Source organism: Echinops telfairi, unplaced genomic scaffold (genome assembly GCF_000313985.2).
Source record: "Echinops telfairi isolate 266 unplaced genomic scaffold, ASM31398v2 ScPeMD7_3533;HRSCAF=4204_0, whole genome shotgun sequence".
In the NCBI taxonomy this organism is placed as follows: domain Eukaryota; kingdom Metazoa; phylum Chordata; class Mammalia; order Afrosoricida; family Tenrecidae; genus Echinops; species Echinops telfairi.
Genome location: NW_022107431.1, coordinates 41,959,072 through 41,971,745, shown reverse-complemented (window position 1 = coordinate 41,971,745; position 12,674 = coordinate 41,959,072). Strand labels below are relative to the sequence as shown.

At 48.6% G+C, this 12,674-nt stretch overlaps 1 protein-coding gene across 3 annotated transcripts in view; it reads left to right on the top strand.

The window, feature by feature from the left end:
- Nucleotides 1-10,522, top strand: part of TRAF3IP2 (TRAF3 interacting protein 2) — a 54,537-nt gene extending 44,015 nt beyond the window's left edge. Inside the window, exons 5-7 of one of the 3 annotated variants that reach the window (XM_045294598.1) lie at nt 4,340-4,408; nt 5,466-5,582; nt 10,189-10,522. In XM_045294598.1, coding sequence (XP_045150533.1) covers nt 4,340-4,408; nt 5,466-5,582; nt 10,189-10,275 — 273 coding nt within the window. In that variant the 3' untranslated portion in view covers nt 10,276-10,522. The remainder of the gene's footprint in view (nt 1-4,339; nt 4,409-5,465; nt 5,583-10,188) is intronic. The other 2 variants (XM_045294596.1, XM_045294597.1) reach the window with 2 other exon arrangements.
- Nucleotides 10,523-12,674: the final 2,152 nt, after the last annotated feature.

Below are 12,674 nucleotides of genomic sequence, written 5' to 3'. Positions count from 1 at the left end.
GATGTACAAATGCGCTTTACACAATTGATGTGTGTATGGATTGGGATAACAGTTGTATGGGCCCCTAATAAAATGTTAAAGAAAAAGAAAAAAAAAAAGAGAGGGGCCATTTGCCAAGCTGTGGGAAGATTTTAGGGAATCTGTTGGGAAGGGTGCAATATCCTGGGACAAGTTAAAGTAGGCAGTCGTTACCACCCCCAGGTATGAGAGGAGGGAGGAGAGGTACCAGGAATCCAAGAGGTGCGTTGTGTGGACAAGCGAGGCTGACGGGGCTCTGGCTTTGGGAGAGAGCTGAGGAGCACATGGAAGGTGATCGATCACGTACAGTGGGCTCTCACTCACAGCTGCTGTTGGGCACTGTCAGGCTCATTCCCACAGGACAGCGTCGGACGCCCCCCGGGTTTTTGTGGCTGTAATCTTCGTGGAAGCAGATGGCCAGGGCTTTCTCCCACAGAGCCACCCGCTGGGTTTAAAGTGCTGTTAGGCGTCAGTGCTACTCGCACCACTGTGCTACAGGGGCGGGCTCTCCAACCCAGGGGTGCAGGATCTTTCAGGGACTGACCATTTATGGAGTATTTACTTCATGACTGGCATTCATGTCTCTTCATTTCTTCCCATGTCATATCAGAAATGACTTAAAGAAAAATATAATTGAATCCCATCATCATCATCATCTTCTTCTTCTTCATCATGGAAATATGAATCATGAATGTTATTGGTTCCCATTTCAACCGTAAAACCGCTGTCCTTGGTTAATAGACTCGATGTGCCTTCTCAATGTTAACACGTTTTATTCCTTACAAGCACCTTAGAAAGCCGGGTTAGTAGCCACATGTAGTCATAAAGAGCTGCAAATCTTTCTCAAGATTATTTCATGGCATCATTGGCCAAACCAGGAGTCCTCTACACCCAAAGGAAGACCATTCCATTTTTGATGTTCTATCAGTTAAGAAACACATTTTGAACTCATGTTGTGCCTTCTGTATTTGATAGCTCAGAGGACACAGAGAGGATATTTTTCCATGTGAAGCTCAAAATTAGGTCGAGGAGACAAGACAGACCTAAAGGAGACGTGCTTTTTCTTCTAACAAGAGAAATGGAGTACATAGATCAGTAGAAAGAATGTGATGATAATATATTCAGTCTCCAGTACTACTAGGTGTCCCAAAGGGGTAGAGTTAGTGAGGTGAAGTGAAGGAAGTCATCCAATGGGGAGAGAAAGGGGACTGGAGCCGGGTGTGAGCATGATTCCCTGTTTGGCCAAGGGCTATGGAAGTCTCACAGGGGCGGGGTAGGAGGGTATGTGGGGAGAATAGAGGGAAGGCTGGAGCACAGAGGACACAGAAGCTTGCTGAATGGCTGAGACTTGCACTTATCATTTCCTAAACAGGAGCAGAACATTTCATATAATTCATCTGAGAGCAATGTGGCCAAATCAAATTACTGCAATTCAAGGACAGAGAGTCAACCTACTCCCTCCCGTAGCCTCCCATTCCAGTGTAAGATCCTTCTAACAACGAAAAGTGCTTACACACACACACACACCTCTGACCGTTACAAGCCTGAGCCCACAAAGGGTTTCTTACTCAGTCTTCTATAAAACAGAAAACAGCTGATTTCTCTCCCCTCCTAGTTTCCCTCCATATTCTCAAAGATTGATGTTAAATATCACTTTTTTCAAGTGCCAAGTATTCTACTTTTTTTACTTTCGTCATAAACTTTTCCCCCATCGAGGTAACTGATTTGCTCCAGGTTTTATACAATCCTTTTGAAATGTATAGATTGAAACTGGACCTGATATGATCATGACCCAGTGCAAATAAAGCACCACATCTCAACAAAATACACACCCATTAAATTGTTCCAGAATGGTGTTGCCTTTCCAAACACATAAATAAATCTATATGGAATATATAGATTTTCTGCTAGCTTAGAGTCAACTTGATGTTCCACTGAATCATTCAGATTTTTAAAAAATTACTCTTTGTCTAGCTATGCACACATGTTGATATGTATCACTATAGTCTAATAATAGACACTAAATACTTCAATGCCTACTCATGTTGAAATGGGCAACATTCTATGAAAATTGAATTTTGTTTTTGAGACCTATGTGCTTCCCACTGCAAAAAAAAAAAAAAGGTACTAGTACTGTCGGTGCTGTTGGGTAAACATTAGACTGCTCACTGCAAGGTCAGCAGTTCAAATCCCCCAGCCGATCCACAGGAGCTGTCTGCTCCTGTAAAGATTTAAAAAGCCTAAAACCCAATATGGAGTCGCTATGACTTGGAATCCATCTGATGGTAGCAGGATTTGTTACCTTGTGCTGCTGTAACAGAAATACCACAGGTTGATGATGTTGAATAAACAAGTTTATTTTCTCACAGTGTAGGGAGTTACATGTCCAAATCAGAGCACCACCAGGTCGAGGAGAGAGAGGCCTTCCTCCTGTTCTTGGGTCCCGAGGAAGGTCCTGGTCGCTTTCCCTGGAGATCTCTTTGTGGGTTGCACTTGTCTTCCCCCTCTCAGATTCTCTTGCTTGTTTTAATTTAATTTCTCTTATATCTTGAGAGAGACATACCCTCCACCAGTCCTGTCTTATCAACATAACAAAGACAGCCCATTTCTAAAAGGGATTATAACAACAGATATGGAGATTAGGATTTACAATGCATATTTTGGAGGGACATAATTGAATTCATAGCACGCCACCTTTTGCCACTCAACCCAAGTTCATAGCCTTGCCATGTGCAAACAAATTCACTCCATCACGTCACCCCAGAAAGTCTTACATCAAGTCCAAGTGCCATATTACTTCTGAATCACCGAATCAATATGAATAAAATGTTAGCTGTATTCCATCCTGAGGCCAAATTCCCCTGCATCTGTGAACCTGTGGAATTTGGAACCTGGAACAACGATGGAACAGGCACAAGGTAGACAACAGATGTGCCTCCTTGGGCCTGTTTGCTGCCTCCAGCAGGCAGGCAGCATTCTTTCCTTTCGCCCTTTCTCTGCCCCCTTCAGTCCAAGATGATGGATCTTCTGCTGTGGTAGTTGGTTAGATCCATCAATCACAGGCTTCATGTCTTTAGCCAAAAATTACGTCGTCAGATCCTTGTTGAACATAAGAACACATGTCCTTAGTTCTGGTTTCATTTTGCACAGTCCACTTTTAAATCCACCCCTTTCCTCTTATGTTTCACTATAAGCACCAAAGAGTAACCCCACAGCCCCTTTAAGATCTTGCTTAGAAGTCTCCTCAGCCAAATATCCAAGTTCATCGCAAGTTCCACCTTCCACTAAACATTTGAGGATAATTAAGACAAATTCCTTGCCACTGCACAAAACAGCATCACCCTTCCTCTATTGTTCAATAACATGTTCAGCGTTTCCTTTCAAGGCTTCACCAAAGCATATTTTATGTCCACATCTCTAGCAACACTCTGGTGTTTGTGCCATATGTACTTCCTAAGATGAAAGAGGCTTCTCGAGAGCTCTCCTCGCTTCCTCCCAAGCCCTCACCAGAGTGGCCTTGGCGTCTTCAATTCTGTCTACAGTCTCTGCAAAGCAATCTAGGCTTTTCATACTAGGCACCTTAAAATTCCCTCAGCCTCTACCCATTACCCACTTCCAAAATCGCGAGGTATCTACCAGAGCAGCACCCCATTCATGGTACCAAATTGGGCCTCCGTTATCTAATAGTGTTATGACAGAAATACCACAAGGGTATGACTTTAACAAACAGAAAGCTATTTTCTCACAGTTTAAGGCAGTGGTTCTCAACCTGTGGGTGGCTACCCCTTTGGGGGTTGAACAACCCTTTCACAGGGGTCACCCAATTCATAACAGTAGCAAAATTACAGTTATGAAATAGCAACGAAAATAAGTTTATGGTTGGAGGGTCAGCACAACATGAGGAACTGTATGAAAGGGTCACAGCATTAGGAAGGTTGAGAACCACTGGTCTCAGGGGCTAAAAGACTAAATTCAGAGTGCTGGCACTAGAAGGCTTTCTCTCAGTTGGCTCTGGAGAAAGCTGCTTCCTGGTTCCTTGCAGATCCAGGCATCCATGTCTTGGCATCTATCTCCCCTCTCCTCCGTTTCCTTGTTTAATCTCTTATATCTCCAAAAGGGTTGACTCCAACCCTACACCTAGCCTGCCTCATTAGCATAACAAAGGCAACCCATTTCCACACAGGAGTATAACCACAGACTCCAGGGAGGTTAGTGTTTACAACACAGATTTTTAGATTGTGAATGTTTATTCATCTTATGTTTTCTCTTGCTCGGAATCTAGAGACAGCTTTTCATGACCCCTCACATCTTTCTCTTCTAGATTGATATATTCGAGGACAGAATCCGGGGCATTGATATCATTAAATGGATGGAGCACTACCTTAGGGATGTAAGTATGTTCCCAGATTCTGAGATTGCCTTCTTGTGAGAACAGTCATGAGCTTGTGAGGTTCATTTATTAAAGAAGCCCTGGCATCCCACCCAAGTCCTAAGCAGAGCAAGTTCCCACAGACTCCCTTGTTGGAAGTTCTGCGAAATCTTGGAATGGCAGGAAGCAGGGGTGGGGGTGGGGTCGCCCTCCGAGACCTGCACTGCACAGCCGGAAATAACAGTCCCACCAGACACAGGTGGTTGATAACAATCAGAGCAAACCTTGTGTTGTTGTTGTTGTTTTGACCAGAATAGGAAAAGAGGACATGAAGGTGGGCTGCGGGGCAGAACGTCAGAATTCAGTTTCCTGGGCGGCCGCTCCGAGCGTTGGGGGAGGAGTATGCAGCACAGCCCCCTGAGGGGCTCACTCGAAGCCCCGTGATTTGTTTTCCAATGACAGGATCTATACTGGCCACTGGGACACTTTGAGCTCTAACAAGAGAGAAATTGATTGCTGCCAGCATGTCCTCATCGGCTGCAGCTTTTGGAGGGGCCGGAGTCACCAGGGCGGGGGTTCTGGTCGCCTCTCCTTTTGTCTGCAGCCCGATGTTGCTTGGCGTGGCAGGTTCCGTCCCGCTGCGGGTGCTAACGTGAGCACCCCAGGAGCAGGGGGCGGGCTGCGGTGACAGACACCCACTCTGGGGCTGCTCGCCGCGGGTGCCGACTCGTTGAGTGACCCGGGCTGTCATGACATGTTTATTGGTGACGGCTGCGGGAAGTGGTGGGCAACCGCGTGGCTGTTTAGGAGAGGTCCTCCCTGAACCATCTGTTCCGTGGGTTTGGTGGGGGCAGCGGCTGGGGACGGCCGGAAAAGAGGTGACCCGGCAAAGGGGAGGGGAGCCTTTGCTGGAGTTGAGGGTCAGTGCGGTTCGCTTTGCATGAGCATGAATCTGGCGCTCCGTCCTGGGCATGCCAGAGAATGCTTGCAGCCCTGCTGGCCAGGGTCCAGCCCGCCTTCGCCAAATGGAGCCCACTTTACACTTGCGTAAACATGCCTTTCTGCCTCTCATTAACAGAAGACAGTGATGATAATCATAGCAATCAGCCCCAAATACAAACAGGATGTGGAGGGCGCGGAGTCGCAGCTGGATGACAATGAACATGGCTTACACACTAAGTACATCCATCGAATGGTGAGTGCGCAGGGCATCCCACACCTGGGCCCCCTCGGAACTGCGTGGGCTCCTTCCCCAGGGAAGGGCCTTCCTCAGGGTGCTGGAGGCTGTGTGAAGGCCCCAGGGCTCCGTCAGGGCAAGGGGCTATAGTCCTGCCTCTAGCTACCTTAGGGTTTTCAGGCTAATCACCATAGCTCTGGGACACAGTGTTCCTGTCAGTCACAAGGAGACTTTAAGCCTTGGTCTCTAAGCTCCAAGATTCTGGAAGGTGGTACTCTGCTGGTTTGGGAGTTGACAGTGCATGTGAAATCCTAGGAGGGGCCTGGGGCAGGGCTGGGGACTGGTGGGAGGCTCTTGTATCTGCTTCATATGCCCTCCCCTGCCTTTTCAGAGAGGCAGAGGGACAGAGGGACAGAGGGACAAGGATCCATGCTGTTCAACTTCAGTCTTCTTATGAGCAGGTTACGTAACTGATGGTTATCTAGTGTTCCCATAAACGACCTATAACTAGTTGGTGGCTTTAATGAACAGAGATCGATTTTCTCCGAGTGTAGTCAGTCTCTCTCCTATTCCGGAGGCTGTTGTTTAAGATGCTGGTTCCAACTCATAGCCACTCTACGCACAACAGCATGAAAGGCTGCCCGGTCCTCACAAGCCTTCATATGGCTGAGAGACGAGATGTCTGAATTTAGCAGCCAGGAGATAGGGGAAGGCTTTCTTTCTCTGCAGGCTCTGGAGGAAGGTCCTCTTCTCTTCTGAGCATCCGTTCCTGGACAGTTTTAATGTACTTAGCATCTCCAGTCCCCTCTTTCTCCATGCTAGCTTTAGTTTAATCTCTTTGCAGTCTCAGAAGAGATGGGCTCGAGATCACTACACTCATCCTGCCTCATTGATGTCACAAAGACAACCCATTTCCAAAGGGGACTATGACCACAGGGGCAGAAGTTAGGATTTACACTGCATATTTGGGGGGGGGGGGCACAATTCAATCCATAGCAGTGACCATGGGCCAGTTGCTTACAACTTTGGTGCCTCGGTATCTCTATTAGTAAAACGGGTCACAAGTATTTAGAGAGCAGTGCTGTGGAGAAGACATGAGATATGTCTGTAAAGTGTCTGGCGCATTCGGATGCCCAATCGGGAAGGAGTTGTCATTAGCGCATGATAGAACATTCTACCGTCACACCTGAAGTAGGGGGCTTAGATGAACTGAAACCAATAGGGAGAAAAATTGTAGGAATTTAGATTTACTCCGCATCTTACTAGAACATTCTGACGGGAAATGTCCCCCACTTTTGGTACTGGTTGCTTGATGCCATCCCCATCTTCCTCCTCTCCGTAACCAGAGTGAGGCTGTGGAGACAGTTCCAGCTAGACTAGGATTCAAGATAAGACTTGTGGCTCTGAAACGGCTCTGTGACTCGCTAATGCAATGGTTCTCAACCTGTGGGTCGTGACCCCTTTGGGGCTCAAACGACCCTTTCACAGGGGTCGCCCAATTCATAACAGTAGCAAAATTACCGTTATGAAGTAGCAACGACAATATGGTTGTTGGGGGGGGGGATCACCACAACATGAGGAACTGTATGAAAGGGTCAAGGCATGAGGAAGGTGGAGAACCACTGCCCTAATGGGAGTCTTCATATGGGCCTGAGTGAGCTTGGTTGTGGCCCTCCTACCCCTACCACAAGTGCTGGTTTTTGTTTCTCAGCCTTGTTTGTTTGCCAAGGATTTTGAGATTCATAAAGGCTTGAAAACCACTGCACTGGAACTTGTAAGCTCCCTTGCAGTGCCACCACATCACAAGGGTTGGGGAGGCACCCAGGATGGACATAAGGACTCACTGACTGAGGTGGGGAGAGGGGGTAGAAAGGAGAAGCTGTCTCAGTGACCTAAGTCATCCGCTCAAAGCAAGAGACAGTCCAGGTCAACTGCAGGACAGGCAGCCAGCTCTGCCATGTGTATCTAGTGTAGGGAAAAGGTTGGTAAGTGGGTGGGTCTTCCCCATGTGGGCCTCTAGGGTCGCTGTCACCTCTTGCACTGTTTGAGCTCAGAAAACCAAGCCAAAGTCAAAGCAGAGGCAAGGGGGTGAGGTCAACATGGAAGGCAAGGAGTCAGGAGAATTTGGTTCGTCTCCCTCATATTCCAGGCTTGGCCCAAATTGGCAACACTCAGAACATACACTTCCCTGAAAGTACAAGGCTGCCTCTGGGTGCTGCCATCCCTTGGCTGCCTGATGCATGACTGTACGCCCCAGAGCGTCCAGTGTCCTGCCTGCATCTCTAGGAGCCTGTCAATCCTAGGAACTGACTGTGGATGGTAGCAAGGGCTCCAGGTCTGAGCCAGCTCCTGAGGAAATGTGACTGGCTCTCCTGGAGGGTGGCAGAGCCAGGCAGTAACAAGCAGCAAGCACATCAGAGATTGGCTGACTGTGCTCAACCATGAAGCGCTTTATCTCCAGCTTAGATTTTTAGAGCAACAATGTCTTGGGACCTTAAACTTGGGGTTGAGGCACCTTCCTTCCCACTTAGCTGACTTCTCACATATCCCTGAACCCCAAGCAACAGAAGCCCTTAAGACAGTTACAACGTGGCCACAACAGGGCAGATGAGGAGGACTCCTGAGTTCACCACAGAGCAAGCATCTTCAGACAGGCAACGTCTGAAGTATGAGAGCCGGGGAAGAAAAACGCATGGTGGCTGGGTGGCCCCTCAGCAGATCGAGCGACCTATTGACCACACTGCATTTTACAGTGAACAGTATCTCCAAAGTCAGAAACTAGATACTGTTCTTCACTTTTGAATGACTAATTCTATGGCTTCCTGTTTATTCTGTGCTGGTGTGGCTGGTCCTGTTAGTTGTGCAGTACTGGGTCATGTGTAAAATGTGCTTTTGGTGTGATGTTTAAATGCTGAGAAAACACCCGGTAGAAGGTAGGTGTGTGTGGTTGTGTGTGTGAATCACTATGTCTGTTTGTATGTGCGCCTGCGCACGCTCAAGTGTATGTGAGTGTTTATCTATGAGGGGTTTCTATGGTGATTTCAATAGCCAGTCATCACCACTGCTACTTTCTCCTTTGTTCTGTGTCTATGCCCATGCACGATGAAGAGTTCTCAGTTACAAAAATCAATCACACCATGAAATCGTCGGGAACGCATAATTCCTCATCTCCTTGTCACCAGGAAGACTGAGAGCTTTGTGCTGCTCACAGGATTTGGAAGATTCTAACGCTCCTTGTACGGACTATTCTGGTCTGATAGGGTTCTTGCCTGTTAAATCTCCCTGGGCCATCATAGGATCAGAGAAAATTGGAACTGGTGTGGGGAATCTGAAGTCTAGCAGACAGCTTTCCTTAACTGCCCTTTCAGTCTCGTCTCCTCTCTCTCCCATGCCCCATCCTAGGCTCTAGCCACGGCGCTGACTAGCTAGCTGATCACCAACTATGCTTCGGAGGTTCGCCTCTGCAGACATTTATTCATGTGGTTTCCTCTGCTGACAATGTCCTCTCCCTCACCCACGCCTGTTTTGCCTGACCAAATCCTTCTCTTCCAGTACCCATGTGACCCATCCTTGTGACTCTGCTTCGCACCCCCAGTGAAGACTGGACACCTGGGCTGCCACAGCATTCCATTCACACTGTTCACATCCCACTGGGGTTGGTAATTTACCTTTCCGCCTGCTCACTAGACTGACGGTTGGCTTTGTGAGGATAGGGATGGTATCACGGATGTTCCTGTCAACAATAACACAAGTCCTCATTCAGAGCAATGCCCAGTTTCCACAGTATGCTCTCACTCTGGCCAGTTTCAAGGTGCTGATTTGAAATCACGAAAACACAGAATTGTTCTGGTTCTCATGAGCCCATGTGAGCAGACTTTGCTCACGAGGACAGAGCCCAGATCTCAAAACCCAAAGTCTCCCGCAGAGGGTGACTTTTGATAGGCCTTGAGTTCATGAGTGTGTGAATGACACAGAGGTGCAATGTGGAGGACTTGAAATGACAGTGTTGGCTACTCAAATAAAGAAATCAGCATACTGATAATGTGTGTGTGTGGATATGTCGTTGTGGTTGGACGCTATCTGTCGAAGAGGTTCTGACTCAGGCAGCCCTGTGGACAACCAAACAAAGCAAGGCTCTGCCTTGGGCTCTCCTCCTCAGGGTGATTATGTGGGCGTCCGCTGCTGGAGCCACGCTGTCACTCCATCTCATCGGGGCCTTCCTCTTTTTTGCAGACCCTCTGCTTCTCTAGGGACTGGTCTCTCCTGACAGCATGTCCAAAGTACATGAGACAAAGTCATGCCATCCTCACTTCTAAAGGACATTCTAGCTGTACTCCCTAGAGATTTGTTTGTCCTTTTGGCAGTCCGTGGCATAGTCGGCATTCTTCACCAGCACCAGGGGTCAACGGCACCTCTTCTTTCTGGTCTTCCTTAGCCATCGTCCGGCTTTTGCATGCATATGAGGTCACTGAAAGTGCTACGACTTGGGTCAGGCACATTGTCGTCCTCAACGTGACATCTTGGGGGTTTGTCACTTTTGCAGCAGATTTTGCAAAACGATGGCTACCATTAACTCTTTGTCCTCATTTATAAAATTAATTCCCCATTATCTGTTTGGTTCCAGATGCAGATTGAGTTCATAAAACAAGGAAGCATGAATTTCAGATTCATCCCTGTGCTCTTCCCAAATGCTAAGAAGGTAAACAAATAAAAAACCAAAACTCAAGACCAAACCTTTGTATTAAGCAACTTTGCTTTGTTCTGCCATCTGGGTGTTTAAGGAGAAAACCTTGTCGAACTCTTTGCCCATCCCTTCAAATGGCAGTCTTACTAGAAAGACCAACAAGTTGTAGCACGTGGTTCGGCAGCATGCGTCAGGAAGGTTTCAAAGTGTTATCTGATAAGACCATCACTGCCCTAATTGTTCAAACAGCCATCGCACACAAAGAAGGAGCTTGTGCTGAGGGAAAGAGACTGTTCATCTGATACTTCTTATCTTTGTACATAAAAGTCAAGGTACATCTGTTTTATGTTGGCTGGTGTGCCCAAGTGCTTTGTTGCAGTCTCCAAGCTTCAGAAGAACAGGAATTAAAGCTACACGGTTCCCAGTGTGAATCCTGCTATGGTTCACAAGAGGGTTCTTTGTAACAGGTTGGGGCAAGAGTGTCTGAGGCCACGTGCTTGGGTTGGCCAAGGAGAGGCAGTGGTAGAGTGAAAATCTTGAGAATCAGGTCACAGCACTCTGAGCCCAGCTGTGCATGGCTTACCCCCAAGGGTGCTAGAAGGCAGGGCTGCATGGAGACCTCTAGCCCGGGTGGGACAGAAGCCAATTTATGTGACTGGGACCCCTCAGTGGTATAGTGCACAACCTGTATAGCAGTACACCTTCTCATTCCTACTGCTCCTCCTTGCCCAGGTTCCCTGCCCCCTAGAACACTGTGCCAAGGGTCTCCGTACCGGTCTTCCATTCTCCGTTTTGACACTGGACTAGCTGGTCTCGGCTCCATCACGAAAGTGAACATCCCAGATTGGGTCTCTCTCCGGCCCTACCCGTTTTGTGGAGGGTCTCCCACTGACCCTAGATCGTGTTCACCTTTCTTAGTGTGATGTATGAGTCCTCCCAGAAGAAGACTGGGCCCACCCACACGATCTTCTCTCTTATCACGCCGGGAGCACATGCTGCATGCTCTGGGCGTCCTGGACTATTTGAGCAGGCCCTCACATGGGCCCTATTCTTGTGTGTCTCTGTGCCTTTCCCTTCCTGTCCCTGGCTTCCCAGACCCTTTCCTGAATTGTCTGCCTAGTGAATTCTGCGTAACACCCAATCTCTCTCGAGCCTTTCCTGACCTCTGTTCCCCTAGGTGACTTATTTAATTGTCCCTCGCTTGAGCGTCCTTAATGATAGTGCCTTGAGTCAGTGGTGTACAGCTGGGAGCTGAGACATGGGAATAATTGTTTAGAATGACTGGAGCGTGGTGACATAAAGAGCAAACCCACTTGCGGTTGCTTTTATGATTGCCTCTACGTCCTCATCAGACAGTCCCCGACTGCCTGCCCTTGGGGCAGACGGCTTCCAGTCCCTGCCCTGGGTACATATCACGGCCTGGCACAGAATGGCTCTCTGTTTTGCCTCGATTATTAGACTGGGGAATCCTCATGGCAAGAACTGTGTCATTTTCATTTGGGTATCCACAATGCCGAGTATAATGTGTGACATACAAGTGTCCACAAAGGTCTGTGGTTCTATAGAGCTTCTAAGCTCAGCCGCCCACACCCAAGGGAGTTCCATCGCATCAGAGTAAATCCCAAAGGTCTCACCTGGCCTCCAGGTCGCCTTTGATGCACTCCCCTTGACCTCTCCACCTCCTCTCCTCCCTCCCTCTGCTCACACCACCGGCCTTGTGGCTCCTTGAACCGCAGGTCTTGGCTTCTTTCCCCAGTGAGACTTTTCCTGAGCAGATAGACTCTTGAACCTCCTGGTCCTACATCAGCGCCCTCGCCCCCTTCTCTGCCTCATTTGTCTCCCGGCATGTGTGAAACCCACTGTACACGCTTCATGTACTTATTTTCTGTCTCCCCACACTAGCAGGTCAGCTCCAGGAGGGTAGTCTGACACCGCACACTCAGGGGCCCAGGCTCACAGTTTCTGCCTTTGCCTGGGAACTGAGGCCTGGAGAAGGGCTAGGGGTGGGACTCCTGCTGCCGGCCAGATCTGAGGCTGACTGGAAGGGAGCGGGAATGTGATTCAGCCCAGAGTCTTGGCACACGTCTTCCCCCGTCACCGGGGGGATTCACATCACTCTGTGTGACCTCTGCCCTACCCTTTTGATGTGCGCGTGGTGAAAAGCACGTCGATTTGCAAAGGGCAGGTAGCCTGGGAGACAGCCAGAGAGGGCTGTGCACATGTGGTTTCCATCACCAGAGCTGCGGGTCGCACTGGAAGCCAGGAGCGCCTCACATGCAACCCCCTTCCAAAAACAGAGCAGCTCCGCTCCCAGGGCTGCTTGCTGGGAGTTGCCCATCAATGTGTGGGAATCCCGCCTGCAAGCTGGGACCCAGGCTTGTCTCTAGTAAGGTGACCAGATTTTAACATTGGTAAAGCGGGACACC